The 15676-nt window shown below is 53.8% G+C and overlaps 1 protein-coding gene across 3 annotated transcripts; it reads right to left on the minus strand.

Moving 5' to 3' along the window:
* Nucleotides 1–85: 85 nt before the first annotated feature.
* On the minus strand, nt 86–15594 carry TUFM (Tu translation elongation factor, mitochondrial). Of its 3 annotated transcripts, none has more exons than XR_004550655.1 (12): nt 15501–15594; nt 14479–14498; nt 13532–13661; nt 12514–12680; nt 10826–10930; nt 9308–9472; nt 6929–7061; nt 5314–5418; nt 2473–2624; nt 1366–1485; nt 617–862; nt 86–579 (listed from the first exon to the last, which is right to left on the minus strand). XR_004550655.1 is itself a non-coding variant. In XM_034073624.1 (12 exons), the coding sequence occupies exons 1-11, from the start codon at nt 15529–15531 to the stop codon at nt 689–691; spliced, it is 1302 nt and encodes a 433-aa protein (XP_033929515.1). In that variant the 5' UTR covers nt 15532–15594; the 3' UTR covers nt 86–576; nt 651–688. The 3 variants fall into 3 exon arrangements, 2 of the variants coding, with proteins under 2 accessions (XP_033929515.1, XP_033929514.1); XM_034073624.1 differs by having other exon boundaries at nt 86–576; nt 651–862; XM_034073623.1 differs by having other exon boundaries at nt 86–862.
* Between the last annotated feature and the right edge of the window lie 82 nt (nt 15595–15676).

Here is a 15676-nt window from a genome sequence, read left to right on the forward strand (position 1 = left end):
AGCGCATCTATGGGGCACAGAGGGAAGGGGGATGGGAACCATAGAGATCTATGGGGCAGAGTTGGGGTCTGGACCCCATAGAGATCTATGGGGCAGGAGATGGGGGCTGGGCTCTATAGAGATCTCTATGGGGCAGAGTTGGGGGGCTGAGCCCCATAGATCTCTCTATAGGAGACACTTGGGGGGCTGAGCCACATAGAGATCTATGGGGCAGAAGATGTGTGTCTGAGCCTCATAAATATCAATGGGGCAGGATGTGAGTCTGTGCCCCATAGATATCAATAGGGCAGGAGATGTGGGTCTGGACCCATAGCTCTCTATGGGGCAGCAGATGTGGGTCTGAGCCCCACAGATATATGGGGCAGAGTTGTGGGTCTGAGCCCCATAGATCTCAATGGGCCCCACTTGTGGGTCTGGCCCCATAGCTGTCAATGGGGCACACTTAGGGGTCTGAGCCCCACAGATCTCTATCGGGCAGCAGATGGGGGTCTGAGCCCCATAGATCTCTATGGGACAGGAGATGTGTCTGGGCCCCATAGAGATCTATGGGGCAGAGCTGTGTGTCTGTGCCCCATATCTCTCTATGGGCCCCACTTGTGGGTCCGGCCCCATAGATCTCTATGGGCCCCACTTGTGGGTCCAGCCCCATAGATCTCTATGGGCCCCACTTGTGGGTCCGGCCCCACACTCAGCCCCAGCTGACGTCCTGGTCCTCGGGCTGTGGGGGCAGGGCGCGGGTGACGACCCCAGTGCCGATGGTTCTGGCCCCATCGCGGAGGGTGAATCTCTGCCCCTCCTCCAACACCATCGGGGCCCGAAGCAGCAGGGTCAGAGCTGTGTCCTCCCCTGGCATCACCAGCTCCTGGGGGGAGATGTGGAGCTGGGTTATGGGGCTGGGTTATGGGGCTGGGGTGTGTGGGGCAGGATGTGTGGGGCAGGATGTGTGGGGCAGGATGTGTGGGGCAGGAGGTGTGGGGCAGGATGTGTGGGGCTGGATGTGTGGGGCAGGATGTGTGGGGCTGCCCCATAGCTCACCTTGTTGGGGGGCAGGATGTGTGGGGCAGGATGTGTGGGGCAGGATGTGTGGGGCAGGTTGTGGGGCAGGATGTGTGGGGCAGGTTGTGGGGCAGGATGTGTGGGGCAGGATGTGTGGGGCTGCCCCATAGCTCACCTTGTTGGGGGGCAGGATGTGTGGGGCAGGATGTGTGGGGCAGGTTGTGGGGCAGGATGTGTGGGGCAGGATGTGTGGGGCTGCCCCATAGCTCACCTTGTTGGGGGGCAGGATGTGTGGGGCAGGATGTGTGGGGCAGGATGTGTGGGGCAGGATGTGTGGGGCAGGATGTGTGGGGCTGCCCCATAGCTCACCTTGTTGGGGGGCAGGATGACTCGACAGGCAATGTCCCAGGTCTGGGAGAACATGACTGGGGTGTAATGGGCAGCGAAGGGTTTGTGGCGTCCACCCTCCTGTGGGCTCAGGATGTAAACCTATGGGGAGATGTGGGGCTGGGACAGGGTCTGACCCACACCCGGCCCAGGACTGCCCCACATTGCTGCCGTTCACCCCCATAACCAGGCCCATACCGGCCCCATAGCAGCGCCATTGCTGCCCCATTGCTGCCCCATAGACACCCCATTGTTACCCCATATCCACCCCACACCCAGCCCCATTGATACCCCACAACCAGCCCCATATCACCCCCTTTGTTACCCCATTGTTACCCCATACCCACCCCACACCCAGCCCCACACCTGCCCCATAGCCACCCCATACCCACCCTATTGTTACCTCATTGTTACCCCATATCCCCCCCATTGTTACCCCATTGTTATCCCACACCTGCCCCATAGCTGCCCCATAGCCAGCCCCACACCCAGCCCCACAGCTGCCCCATAGCCGCCCCATAGATCCTACCAGTGCCTCCACCCTCTGGTGTGTGCTCAGGCTGCCTGGTGCCCCCAGCACCATCCCCATATCCACCCCATTGTTACCCCATATGCCCCCATAGCCATCCCATAGCACCCCATAGCTCTGCCCCACACCTGCCCCATAGCTCTGCCCCATAGCTGCCCCATATCCACCACATACTCACCCCATTGTTACCCGACACCCACCCCACACCCAGCCCCATAGCTACCCCATACCCAGCCCCACACCCAGCCCCACACCCAGCCCCATAGCTGCCCCATATCCACCCCATACTCACCCCATTGTTACCCCATAAACACCCTATACCCACCCCACAACCACCCCATACCCAGCCCCACTGATACCCCATTGTTACCCCACATCCGCCCCATAGCCGCCCCATAGCTGCCCCATAGCCGCCCCATAGCTGCCCCATAGCCGCCCCATAGCCGCCCCATAGCTGCCCCATAGGCGCCCCATAGCCGCCCCATAGCTGCCCCATAGCTGCCCCATAGCTGCCCCATAGCTGCCCCATAGCTGCCCCATAGCTGCCCCATAGCTCCTACCTGTGCCTCCACCCTCTGGTGTGTGCTGAGGCTCCCAGGTGCCCCCAGCACCATCCCCCTCCTCAGCTCCTCCCTGCGCAGCCCCCGCAGCAGAGCCCCCAGGTTGTCTCCAGCCTCAGCATGAGCCAGACTCTTGTGGAACATCTCAATGCCTGCAATGGGGCACAATGGGGAACAATGGGGCTCTATGGGGCAGCTATAGGGGTCTACGGGGGTCTATGGGGTTCCTATAGGGCTCTATTGGGGTCTATGGGGCTCTATGGGGTTCCTATAGGGGTCTATGTGGCTCCCATAGGGCTCTATTGGGGTCTATGGGGCTCTATTCGGCTCTATGGGTCTCTATAGGGGGCTGTGCGGCTCCTATTGGGGTCTATGGGTCTCTATGGGGCGGCTATGGGGCAGCTATGGGGCTCTATAGGGGTCTATGGGGCTCTATGGGGCTCTATGGGGGTCTATGGGGCTCCTATAGGGCTCTGTGGGGCTCTATTGGGGTCTATGGGGCTCCTATAGGGGTCTGTGGGGCTCCTATTGGGGTCTATGGGGATCTATGGGGGTCTATGGGGCTCCTATAGGGGTCTACGGGGCTCAATTGGGGTCTATGGGGCTCCTATTGGGGTCTATGGGGCTCCTATTGGGGTCTATGGGGGGCTCTGGGGGGTCTATGGGGCTCATATAGGGTTCTATAGGGCTCTATGGGTCTCTGTGGGGTTCCTATAGGTTTCTATGGGGTTCCTATAGGGCTCTATGGGGTTCCTATAGGTCTCTATGGGGTTCCTATAGGGCTCTATGGGTTCCTATAGGGCTCTATGGGGTTCCTATAGGGCTCTATGGGTTCCTATAGGGCTCTATGGGTTCCTATAGGGCTCTATGGGTTCCTATAGGGCTCTATGGGTTCCTATAGGGCTCTATGGGTTCCTATAGGGCTCTATGGGGTTCCTATAGGGCTCTATGGGTTCCTATAGGGCTCTATGGGTTCCTATAGGGCTCTATGGGTTCCTATAGGGCTCTATGGGGTTCCTATAGGGCTCTATGGGTTCCTATAGGGCTCTATGGGTTCCTATAGGGCTCTATGGGGTTCCTATAGGGCTCTATGGGTTCCTATAGGGCTCTATGGGTTCCTATAGGTCTCTATGGGTTCCTATAGGGCTCTATGGGTTCCTATAGGGCTCTATGGGGTTCCTATAGGGCTCTATGGGTTCCTATAGGGCTCTATGGGTTCATATAGGTCTCTATGGGTTCATATAGGTCTCTATGGGTTCCTATAGGGCTCTATGGGTTCCTATAGGGCTCTATGGGTTCCTATAGGGCTCTATGGGGTTCCTATAGGTCTCTATGGGTTCCTATAGGGCTCTATGGGTTCCTATAGGGCTCTATGGGTTCCTATAGGGCTCTATGGGTTCCTATAGGGCTCTATGGGTTCCTATAGGGCTCTATGGGTTCCTATAGGTCTCTATGGGTTCCTATAGGGCTCTATGGGTTCCTATAGGGCTCTATGGGTTCCTATAGGTCTCTATGGGGTTCCTATAGGGCTCTATGGGTTCCTATAGGGCTCTATGGGTTCCTATAGGGCTCTATGGGTTCCTATAGGGCTCTATGGGTTCCTATAGGGCTCTATGGGTTCCTATAGGTCTCTATGGGTTCCTATAGGGCTCTATGGGTTCCTATAGGGCTCTATGGGGTTCCTATAGGGCTCTATGGGTTCCTATAGGGCTCTATGGGTTCCTATAGGGCTCTATGGGTTCCTATAGGTCTCTATGGGTTCCTATAGGGCTCTATGGGTTCCTATAGGGCTCTATGGGGTTCCTATAGGGCTCTATGGGTTCCTATAGGGCTCTATGGGTTCCTATAGGGCTCTATGGGGTTCCTATAGGGCTCTATGGGTTCCTATAGGTCTCTATGGGTTCCTATAGGGCTCTATGGGGTTCCTATAGCACTCTATGGGTTCCTATAGGTCTCTATGGGTTCCTATAGGTCTCTATGGGTTCCTATAGGGCTCTATGGGGTTCCTATAGGGCTCTATGGGTTCCTATAGGGCTCTATGGGGTTCCTATAGGTCTCTATGGGTTCCTATAGGGCTCTATGGGCTCTATTGGGTGCCAGGGGGCCGCAGGCAGGGGTTTGCTGCGCGGCCTGCAGGGGGCGGTAAAGGGCTGCAGGGGGCGGGGCCAGCACAGGACACGCCCCCTAGGTGAGATCTGATTGGCTGGAGGTGGCTCTATTGGTGTCTATGGAGGTCTATGAGTGTCTATGGGAGTCAATGGGTGTCTATGGAGACTCTATGGAGCTCTATGGGGTGTCTATTGGTGTCTATGGGGTTTCAATGGGGTCTTTATCAGCTGCCTATGGGGTCTCTGGGGGCCTCTATGGGGTCCCTATGGGTCCCTATGGGTCTCTATGGGTCTCTATTGGGTCTCTATGGGGTCTCTATGGGGTCTCTAGGGGGTCTCTATGGGGTCTCTATGGGTCGCTATGGGTCTCTATGGGGTCTCTTTGTGTCTCTATGGGTCTCTATGGGGTCTCTATTGGGTCTCTATGGGGTCTCTAGGGGGTCTCTATGGGGTCTCTATGGGTCGCTATGGGGTCTCTATGGGTCGCTATGGGTCTCTATGGGGTATCTTTGTGTCTCTATGGGTCTCTATGTGTCTCTATGTGTCTCTATGGGGTCTCTATGGGTCTCCATGGGTCTCTATGGGGTCTCTATGTGTCTCTATGGGTCTCTATGGGTCTCTATGGGGCTCTATGGGTCTCTATGGGTCTCTATGGGGTCTCTATGTGTCTCTATGGGTCTCTATGGGTCTCTATGGGTCTCTATGGGTCTCTATGGGTCTCTATGGGGCTCACCTGTGACCACAGAACGCAGGTGTCGGTTGTATCCCAGGATCTCACACTCGTCCCCTTTGCGGATGGTTCCACGTTCCAGGGTCCCTGTCACCACTGTACCCCTGCCTATGGGGCAATGGGGTCAATGGGGTCAATGGGGGTAATGGGGGCAATGGGGTAATGGGGGTCAATGGGGGCAATGGGGTAATGGGGTCAATGGGGGCAATGGGGTAATGGGGGTCAATGGGGGCAATGGGGTAATGGGGTCAATGGGGGTAATGGGGGCAATGGGGTAATGGGGGTAATGGGGTAATGGGGGCAATGGGGTAATGGGGGCAATGGGGTAATGGGAGTAATGGGGGCAATGGGGGTGATGGGGTAATGGGGGCAATGGGGGTAATGGGGTCAATGGGGTAATAGGGGTGATGGGGGTGATGGGGCAATGGGTCCCAATGGGTTCAATAGGTTTAATGGGTTCAATGGCTCCCAATGGGTCTCTATGGGTTGCTATGGAGCAGGTGTGGACCTCTATGTGTCTCTATGGGGTGTCTATGGGTCTCTATGGGGTGTCTATGGGTTGCTATGGGGTATCTATGTGTCTCTATGTGTCTCTATGTGTCTCTATGGGGTCTCTATGTGTCTCTATGTGTCTCTATGTGTCTCTATGTGTCTCTATGTGTCTCTATGGGTCTCTATGGGTCTCTATGTGTCTCTATGAGTCTCTATGAGTCTCTATGTGTCTCTATGGGTCTCTATGTGTCTCTATGGGTCTCTATGGGTCTCTATGGGTCTCTATGTGTCTCTATGTGTCTCTATGTGTCTCTATGGGTCTCTATGTGTCTCTATGTGTCTCTATGGGTCTCTATGTGTCTCTATGTGTCTCTATGTGTCTCTATGTGTCTCTATGTGTCTCTATGGGTCTCTGGGTCTCTATGTGTCTCTATGTGTCTCTATGTGTCTCTATGGGTCTCTATGTGTCTCTATGTGTCTCTATGTGTCTCTATGTGTCTCTATGTGTCTCTATGTGTCTCTATGGGTCTCTATGGGTCTCTATGGGTATCTATGGGTCTCTATGGGTCTCTATGGGTATCTATGGGTCTCTATGTGTCTCTATGGGTCTCTATGGGTCTCTATGTGTCTCTATGTGTCTCTATGGGTCTCTATGGGTATCTATGGGTCTCTATGTGTCTCTATGGGTCTCTATGTGTCTCTATGGGTCTCTATGGGTCTCTATGTGTCTCTATGTGTCTCTATGTGTCTCTATGGGTCTCTATGGGTCTCTATGTGTCTCTATGGGTCTCTATGTGTCTCTATGTGTCTCTATGTGTCTCTATGTGTCTCTATGGGTCTCTATGTGTCTCTATGTGTCTCTATGTGTCTCTATGTGTCTCTATGGGTCTCTATGTGTCTCTATGTGTCTCTATGTGTCTCTATGGGTCTCTATGTGTCTCTATGGGTCTCTATGGGTCTCTATGTGTCTCTATGGGTCTCTATGTGTCTCTATGGGTCTCTATGTGTCTCTATGGGTCTCTATGTGTCTCTATGTGTCTCTATGTGTCTCTATGGGTCTCTATGTGTCTCTATGGGTCTCTATGGGTCTCTATGGGGTGTCTATGGGGTGTCTATGGGGCAGTACCAGGGATGGAGTGCACACTCTCCACGGGCAGCAGGAAAGGTCGCTCGAGGTCACGGGGGGGGAGGGGGATGTGAGTGTCGATGGCATCCAGCAGCTTCAGCACCGACTGTAGCCCCAGCTCCGGCTGACGGTCCTGGGGGGACATGGGGGTCTATGGGGTCTATGGGGTCTATGGGGTCTATGGGGGTCTATGGGGTCTATGGGGTCTATGGGGTCTATGGGGTCTATGGGGGTCTATGGGGTCTATGGGGGTCTATGGGGTCTATGGGGTCTATGGGGTCTATGGGGGTCTATGGGGTCTATGGGGTCTATGGGGTCTATGGGGTCTATGGGGGTCTATGGGGTCTATGGGGGTCTATGGGGTCTATGGGGTCTATGGGGTCTATGGGGGTCTATGGGGTCTATGGGGTCTATGGGGGTCTATGGGGTCTATGGGGTCTATGGGGGTCTATGGGGTCTATGGGGTCTATGGGGTCTATGGGGTCTATGGGGGTCTATGGGGTCTATGGGGGTCTATGGGGTCTATGGGGTCTATGGGGTCTATGGGGGTCTATGGGGTCTATGGGGGTCTATGGGGTCTATGGGGTCTATGGGGGTCTATGGGGTCTATGGGGTCTATGGGGTCTATGGGGTCAATGGGGTCTATGGGGTCTATGGGGTCTATGGGGGTCTATGGGGGTCTATGGGGTCTATGGGGTCTATGCGGTCTATGGGGGTCTATGGGGTCTATGGGGTCTATGGGGGTCTATGGGGTCTATGGGGTCTATGGGGTCTATGGGGTCTATGGGGGTCTATGGGGTCTATGGGGGTCTATGGGGTCTATGGGGTCTATGGGGTCTATGGGGGTCTATGGGGTCTATGGGGTCTATGGGGGTCTATGGGGTCTATGGGGTCTATGGGGTCTATGGGGTCTATGGGGTCTATGGGGTCTATGGGGGTCTATGGGGTCTATGGGGTCTATGGGGTCTATGGGGTCTATGGGGTCTATGGGGGTCTATGGGGTCTATGGGTCCCATGTCTCCCTATGGATCCATATAGATCCCATGTATCCCTATGGACCCCATGTATCCCAATGGATCCATATAGATCCCATGTAGCCCTATGGATCCCAATGTATCCCATGTATCCCAATGTACCCCATATATACCAATGTATCCCCATGGACCCCGTGTATCCCAATGTATCCCATATACCCCAATGTATCCCTATGAATCCCATGTATCCCTATGAATCCCATGCATCCCTATGGATCCCAATGTATCCCAAATATCCCTATGGATCCCATGTATCCCATGTACCCCTATGTATCCCAATGGATCCCATGTATCCCCATGTATCCCAATGTATCCCTATGGATCCCATGTACCCCATGTATACCATATATCCCAATGTATCCCATGTATCCCCATGGATCCCATGTACCGCAATGGATCCCATGTATCCCCATGTACCCCATGTATCCCATATATCCCACATATCCCAATGTATCCCATATATCCCCATGGATCCTATGTACACCCATGTATCCCATATATCCCAATGTATCCCAATGCATCCCCATGCATCCCTATGGACCGCAGTGTATCCCATGTATCCCTATGGATCCCACGTATCCCAATGTATCCCTATAGATCACAATGTATCTCTATGGATCCCATATATCCCCATGTACCCCTATAGATCCCATGTACCCCTATGTCCCCCATATACCTGCAGTGCACACAGAGCAGACCCCACAATAATGGGGGTCCCGTCCCCATGTACCCCTATAGATCCCATGTACCCCATGTACCTGCAGTGCACATAGAGCAGACCCCACAATGATGGAGGTCCTGTACCCCGTATCCCATGTACCCCATATACCCCTATATATCCCATGTACCCCTATAGATTCCTATGGATCCCTATAGATCCCATGTCCCCCATGTACCTGCAGTGCACAAAGAGCCGACCCCACAATTATAGGGGTCCCATCCCCATGTACCCCTATAGATCCCATGTATCCCTATGGATCCCATATATCCCCATGTACCCCTATAGATCCCATGTACCCCTATAGATCCCATGTACCTGCAGTGCACACAGAGCTGATCCCACAATTATAGCGGTCCCCTCCCCATGTACCCCTATAGATCCCATGTATCCCTATGGATCCCATATACCCCTATAGATCCCTATAGATCCCATGTACCACTATAGATCCCATGTATCCCTATGGATCCCATATACCCCTATAGATCCCTATAGATCCCATGTACCTGCAGTGCACACAGAGCCGACCCCACAATAATGGGGGTCCCGTCCCCATGTACCCCTATAGATCCCATGTATCCCTATGGATCCCATATACCCCTATAGATCCCTATAGATCCCATATACCTGCAGTGCACACAGAGCCGACCCCACAATAATGGGGGTCCCGTCCCCATCGAACCCGAACTCGCTGAGCAGCTCCCGCAGCTCCAGCTCCACCAGAGCCAACACCTCTGGGTCCTCCACAGCGTCAGCCTTGTTCACATACACTACAACGTGTCGCACACCCACCTGGGACCATAGAGATACCATAGAGATACCATAGAGATACCATAGAGATCATAGAGATACCATAGAGACACCATAGACACCATAGAGACACCATAGAGACCATACAGATACCATAGAGACACCATAGAGACACCATAGAGACACCAGAGCCAACACCTCTGGGTCCTCCACAGCATCAGCCTTGTTCACATACACTACAACGTGTCGCACACCCACCTGGGACCATAGAGACACCATAGAGATACCATAGAGATCATAGAGATACCATAGAGATCATAGAGATACCATAGAGAGACCATAGAGACACCATAGAGAGACCATAGAGACACCAGAGCCAACACCTCTGGGTCCTCCACAGCATCAGCCTTGTTCACATACACTACAACGTGTCGCACACCCACCTGGGACCATAGAGATACCATAGAGATACCATAGAGATCATAGAGATACCATAGAGATCATAGAGATACCATAGAGAGACCATAGAGACATCATAGAGATACCATAGAGACACCATAGAGACACCATAGAGACACCAGAGCCAACACCTCTGGGTCCTCCACAGCGTCAGCCTTGTTCACATACACTACAACGTGTCGCACACCCACCTGGGACCATAGAGACACATAGAGATACCATAGAGGCACCATAGAAACCATAGAGAGACCATAGAGAGATCATAGAGACCATAGAGACACCATAGAGACATCATAGAGACACCATAGAGACACCATAGAGACACCATAGAGAGACCATAGAGACACCATAGAAACCATAGAGAGAACATAGAGACACCACAAACACACCATAGAGATAACAAAGAGATCATAGAGAGACCATAGACACCATAGAGAGACCATAAAAAGGCCATAGAAAGACCATACCTGGACCCCCATACCCCCCTCATATCCCCCCATATCCCCCCCATATGCCCCCATATCCAACCTATACCCCCCCCATATCCCCCATATCCACCCATATCCCTCTATATCCCCCCCATACCCCCCCATACCCACCCCACACCTGCCCCATAGCCGTCCCATACCCCCCCATATCCACCCCATATGCCCCCATACCCGCCCCATATCCCCCCCATACCCCCCCTATATCCCCCCATATCCACCCCATATCCCCCCATATCCCCCCCATATCCCCCCATATCCCCCCATATACCCCCATATCTGCCCCACAGACCCCAATATTTGCCCCATATCCCCCCCATATCCCTCTATATCTGCCCCAAATGTGCCCATAGACCCTCATAGACCCCATATCCCCCCCATATCCCCCCAGACCCCCCCCCCCACCAGCCCCATAGCTGCCCCATAGCCGCCCCATAGCTGCCCCACACACCTGCTTGGCCAGCAGGAGGTGCTCTCGGGTCTGAGGCATCTGCCCATCGGTGGCAGCTACAACCAGGATGCAGCCGTCGAGAGGAGCTGTGCCCGTGATCATGTTCTGGGGGGCACAGAGGAGCTATGGGGCACTGCTGTGGGGCTGGGACACTGCTATGGGGCACTGCTATGGGACACTGCTATGGGGCAGAGAGGAGCTGTGCCCGTGATCATGTTCTGGGGGGCAGAGGAGATGTGGGGCTGGGATGTGGGGCTGGGACACTGCTATAGGGCACTGCTATGGGGCACTGCTATGGGGCTGGGACACTGCTATGGGGCACTGCTATGGGGCAGAGAGGAGCTGTGCCCGTGATCATGTTCTGGGGGGCAGAGGAGATGTGGGGCTGGGCTATGGGGCTGGGACACTGCTATGGGGCACTGCTATGGGGCACTGCTATGGGGCACTGCTATGGGGCACTGCTATGGGGCTGGGACACTGCTATGGGGCTGGGCTATGGGGCTGGGGTGTGGGGCTGGGCTATGGGGCACTGCTATGGGGCTGGGGTGTGGGGCTGGGACACTGCTATGGGGCAGAGAGGAGCTGTGCCCGTGATCATGTTCTGGGGGCACAGAGGAGATGTGGGGCTGGGGTATTGCTATGGGGCACTGCTGTGGGGCTGGGGTGTGGGGATGGGGTGTGGGGATGGGGTGTGGGGCTGGGACACTGCTATGGGGCAGAGAGGAGCTGTGCCCGTGATCATGTTCTGGGGGGCACAGAGGAGATGTGGGGCTGGGCTATGGGGCTGGGCTATGGGGCACTGCTGTGGGGCTGGCCTATGGGGCTGGGCTATGGTGATGGGCTATGGGGCTGGTGCATTGCTATGGGGCTGGGATGTGGGGCTGGGCTAGGGGCACTGCTATGGGGCTGGGTTATGGGGCTGGGCTATGGGGCAGAAAGCGCCATTTTTGCACTAAAAAGTGTAACTTTGGGGTAAAAAGTGTCAATTTTGGACAAAAAATGTCATTTTCATTATCAAAGTGCCATTTTTTGCATTAAAAAAAGTAATTCTGAGGTAAAAAGTGCCATTTTTGAAGTTAAAACACCCATTTTGAGGTAAAAACCCCCATTTTTGGGTCAAAAATCCCATTTTTGGGTCAAAAATCCCATTTTTGTGTCAAAAATCCCATTTTTGGGCCAAAAATCCCATTTTTGAGGTAAAAACCCCCATTTTTGTGTCAAAAATCCCATTTCTGAGGTAAACCCAATTTTTGTGTCAAAAATCCCATTTTTGAGGTAAACCCCCCAATTTTTGTGTCAAAAATCCCATTTCTGAGGTAACCCCCCCCATTTTTGGGTCAAAAATCCCATTTTTGAGGTAAAATCCCCCATTTTGTGTCAAAAATCCCATTTTTGAGGTAAAAACCCCCATTTTTGTCTCAAAAATCCCATTTTTGAGGTAAACCCCCCAATTTTTGTGTCAAAAATCCCATTTTTGAGGTAAAATCCCCCATTTTTGGGTCAAAAATCCCATTTTTGAGGTAACCCCCCAATTTTTGTGTCAAAAATCCCATTTTTGAGGTAAAAACCCCCATTTTTGTCTCAAAAATCCCATTTCTGAGGTAACCCCCCCCATTTTTGGGTCAAAAATCCCATTTTTGAGGTAAAAACCCCCATTTTTGCATCAAAAAAGCCCCTTTTTGCCTCACCTTGACGTAGTCGGCGTGCCCGGGGCAGTCGGTGTGTGCATAGTGCCTCTTGGCTGTGGCATACTCCACATGGGCCGCATTGATGGTGATGCCTCGGGCCCTCTCCTCAGGAGCACTGTCAATCTCCTCATAGGGCCGGAATTCGGCACTACCCGAGGCCGCCAGGACTTAAATTAAGGTAAAATTGGGTCAATTTGGGGGTTTTGACCCAAAAAAAACCCATTTTTGGGGCATTTTGGGGGAGCTTTAGGGGGGTTTGGGGGTTTCCGGCCGCCATTTTGAGACCCTCTGGCGGCCATGTTGGGAACTGCGGCCGCCATTTTGTCCCCTCCGAGACCCCCCCCTCCATTATAGGGGTGCCCCCCCCCCATTAAACATAAGGGGGAGTTCCCCAAAACCCCAATTCTACCTTTTTTGACCCAAAAAAAAACCACATTTTGGGGCATTTTGGGCTGTTTTGATGCCATTTTGAGACCCTCAGGCGGCCATCTTGGGAGCTGCAGCCGCCATCTTGTCCCCTCTGAGGACCCCCCTCCATTATAGGGGTGTCCCCCCCCCTTTTAGGGGTCCCCCTCCATTAAAGATAATGGGGGGTTCCCCAAAACCCCATTTCTGCCTTTTTTGACCCAAAAAAAACCCATTTTTGGGGCATTTTGGGCTGTTTTGATGCCATTTTCACCCCCTCCGGCCGCCATCTTGTCCCCTCTGAGACCCCCCCCCTCCATTATAGGGGTGCCCCCCCCATTGAATACAATGGGGGTGGCTCCAACCCCTTTTTTACCACAATTCACCCCAAAAAGACCCCAAAAATCCCCATTTTTGGCTCATTTTGGGCTATTTCGACGCCATTTCCACCCCCTCCCGCCGCCATCTTGCGCCCCCCGGCGGCCATTTTGCGCCCTGCCGGCCGCCATTTTGCCCCCCCCACCCCCATTTTCTCCCCTTTTTACCCCATTTTTTGCCCAAAAACCCCGTTTTTCGCCCCATTTTCTGCCTCCCCCCCCCATTCCGGACCCACTCTTGGTAATGGCGGCCGTCAATGTGGTCTTGCCGTGGTCCACGTGGCCGATGGTGCCCACGTTCACGTGAGGCCTGTCCCTCACAAAGGCCTTCTTGGCCTCCACGGCCAGGCCTCGCCATGGGGGGGGCTGGGGGGGGGTCAAAGGGGGGGGTCAGGGCCCTATAGACCCTATAGGGGACCCACATAGAGCCTTTAAGACCCCCCCATAGCCCCTATATGGGACCCCCATAGCCCCTTTAAGCCCCCCCCATATGGGTCCCACCATTGCCCCTTTAAGACCCCCCATAGCCCCTTAAAGTGCCCCCCATAGACCCTATATGGGCCCCCATAGCCCCTTTAAGACTCCCCCATAGCCCCTATGTTGACCCCCCGTATAGCCCCTATATGGGACCCCCATAGACCCTTTAAGACGCTCCATATGGGTCCCACCATTGCCCCTTTAGGACCCCCCCATAGCCCCTTGAAGACCCCCCCATAACCCCTATATGGGCTCCATATAGCCCCTATATGAGACCCCCATAGACCCTTTAAGACCCCCCCATATGGGATCCCCATTGCCCCTTAAGAGCCCCCCATAGCCCCTTTAAGACCCCCCCATAGCCCCTATATGGGCCCCCCATAACCCCTATGTTGACCCCCCCCATAACCCCTATATGGGCCCCCCATAGCCCCTTTAAAAGATCCCTATGGCCCCTTTAAGACCCCCCCATAACCCCTATATGGGACCCCCGTAGACCCTTTAAGACCCCCCCATACACTCTATACGGACCCCCCCATAGCCTCTATATGGATCCCCCCATAACCCCTTTAAGCCCCCCCTATACCCCTTAGAACCCCTATAGGACCACGTGACCCCTGTGACACCACGTGACCCCTGTGACACCACGTGACCCCTGTGAGACCACGTGACCCCCAGACCGTATGGCCCCATAGGTAACACTCACCGAGGTCAGGCTGCGGAGAGCTGGGGGGAGAAGAGATGTGGGTCAGGGGGGTCTATAGGGTCCTATAGGGGATATATGGGGTTCTATAGGGGTCCTATAGGGGTTCTATGGGGGATATAGGAGTTCTATAGGGGATATAAGGGATATATGGGGTTCTATATGAGTTCTATAGGGAATATAGCGGTTCTATAGGGCATATAGGAGTTCTACAGGGGATATAGGGGGTTCTATAGGGGATATAGGGGTTCTACAGAAAATATAGAGGGTTCTATAGAGGTTCTATAGGGGATATAGGAGATTCTATAGGAGATATGGGGGGTTCTATAGGGGATATAGGGATCCTATAAGGGACATAAGGATTATATCGGGGATATAGAAGATTCTATATGAAATATAGAAGTTTTATAGGAGATAGAAGGGATATATAGGGATCTATAGGAGTCCTATAGGGAATATAGGAGGTTCTATAGGAGTCCTGGAGCAGATATAGGGGGTTCTATAGGGGATACAGGGGGTTCTGTAAGGCATACAGGAGGTTCTATACAGAATATAGAAGTTCTATAGGGGATATAAGGGATATATGGGGGTCTATAGGGGTCCTATAGGGGATACAGAAGGTTCTATATGGGTTCTATAGGGGGCTTGGGGGCATTAATGGGTTCTATAGGTGTATTAACGGGTTCTATAGGGTATTAACGGCATCTATAGAGGTATGAATGGGTTCTATACGGGTTTCAATGGGTTCTATAGGGGTATTAACGGATTCTATAGGGCCTTAGGGGTCTATAAGCGCCTCTATATGGTATTTCCCCCCCCCAAGCCGCTCTCTGTGGGGGCACCAACCCCTCCCGCCCCCATTTTGGGTCAAATTCCGCCTTTTTTGGGGTCTCCCTCCCCATGACCTTCACCCCTCCCCTCCCCCCTCCCCCCCCCCGGCCCTTCCCGTTCCCTTTTTCCCCCTTTTTTCACCCATTTTGAGCCGATTTTTGCCCTTTTTGCCCCATTTTGGGCCCGTTCCGCACCCGCCGCTCGGAGCCCCCTCAGCAGCGCCATGGCCCGGCCGGAAGTCGCCTCAGAAGCACTTCCGGTCGGCGGAAAGAGCCGAAGGTGTCCGAAGGGGAGAGCCGTAAAGCGCGGAAGAGAGTCGTAAAACCCCGTATTCCGCCGTTTTTTGCCCTAAAACCCCGTTTTTCACCCC

Source organism: Melopsittacus undulatus (genome assembly GCF_012275295.1).
Source record: "Melopsittacus undulatus isolate bMelUnd1 chromosome 29 unlocalized genomic scaffold, bMelUnd1.mat.Z SUPER_29_unloc_1, whole genome shotgun sequence".
NCBI lineage: Eukaryota > Metazoa > Chordata > Aves > Psittaciformes > Psittaculidae > Melopsittacus > Melopsittacus undulatus.

Bases quoted from the DNA above. Each gene is read 5' to 3' on its own strand.
- TUFM (XM_034073624.1), bottom strand. From the start codon at position 15,531: ATGGCGCTGCTGAGGGGGCTCCGAGCGGCGG. The intron at 10,931-12,513 runs GTGAGGCAAAAA...TGTGCCCCCCAG, and splicing joins GGCACGCCGACTACGTCAAG to AACATGATCACGGGCACAGC. The intron at 2,625-5,313 runs GTGAGCCCCATA...GCCCCATTGCAG, and splicing joins CCTGCGTTCTGTGGTCACAG to GCATTGAGATGTTCCACAAG.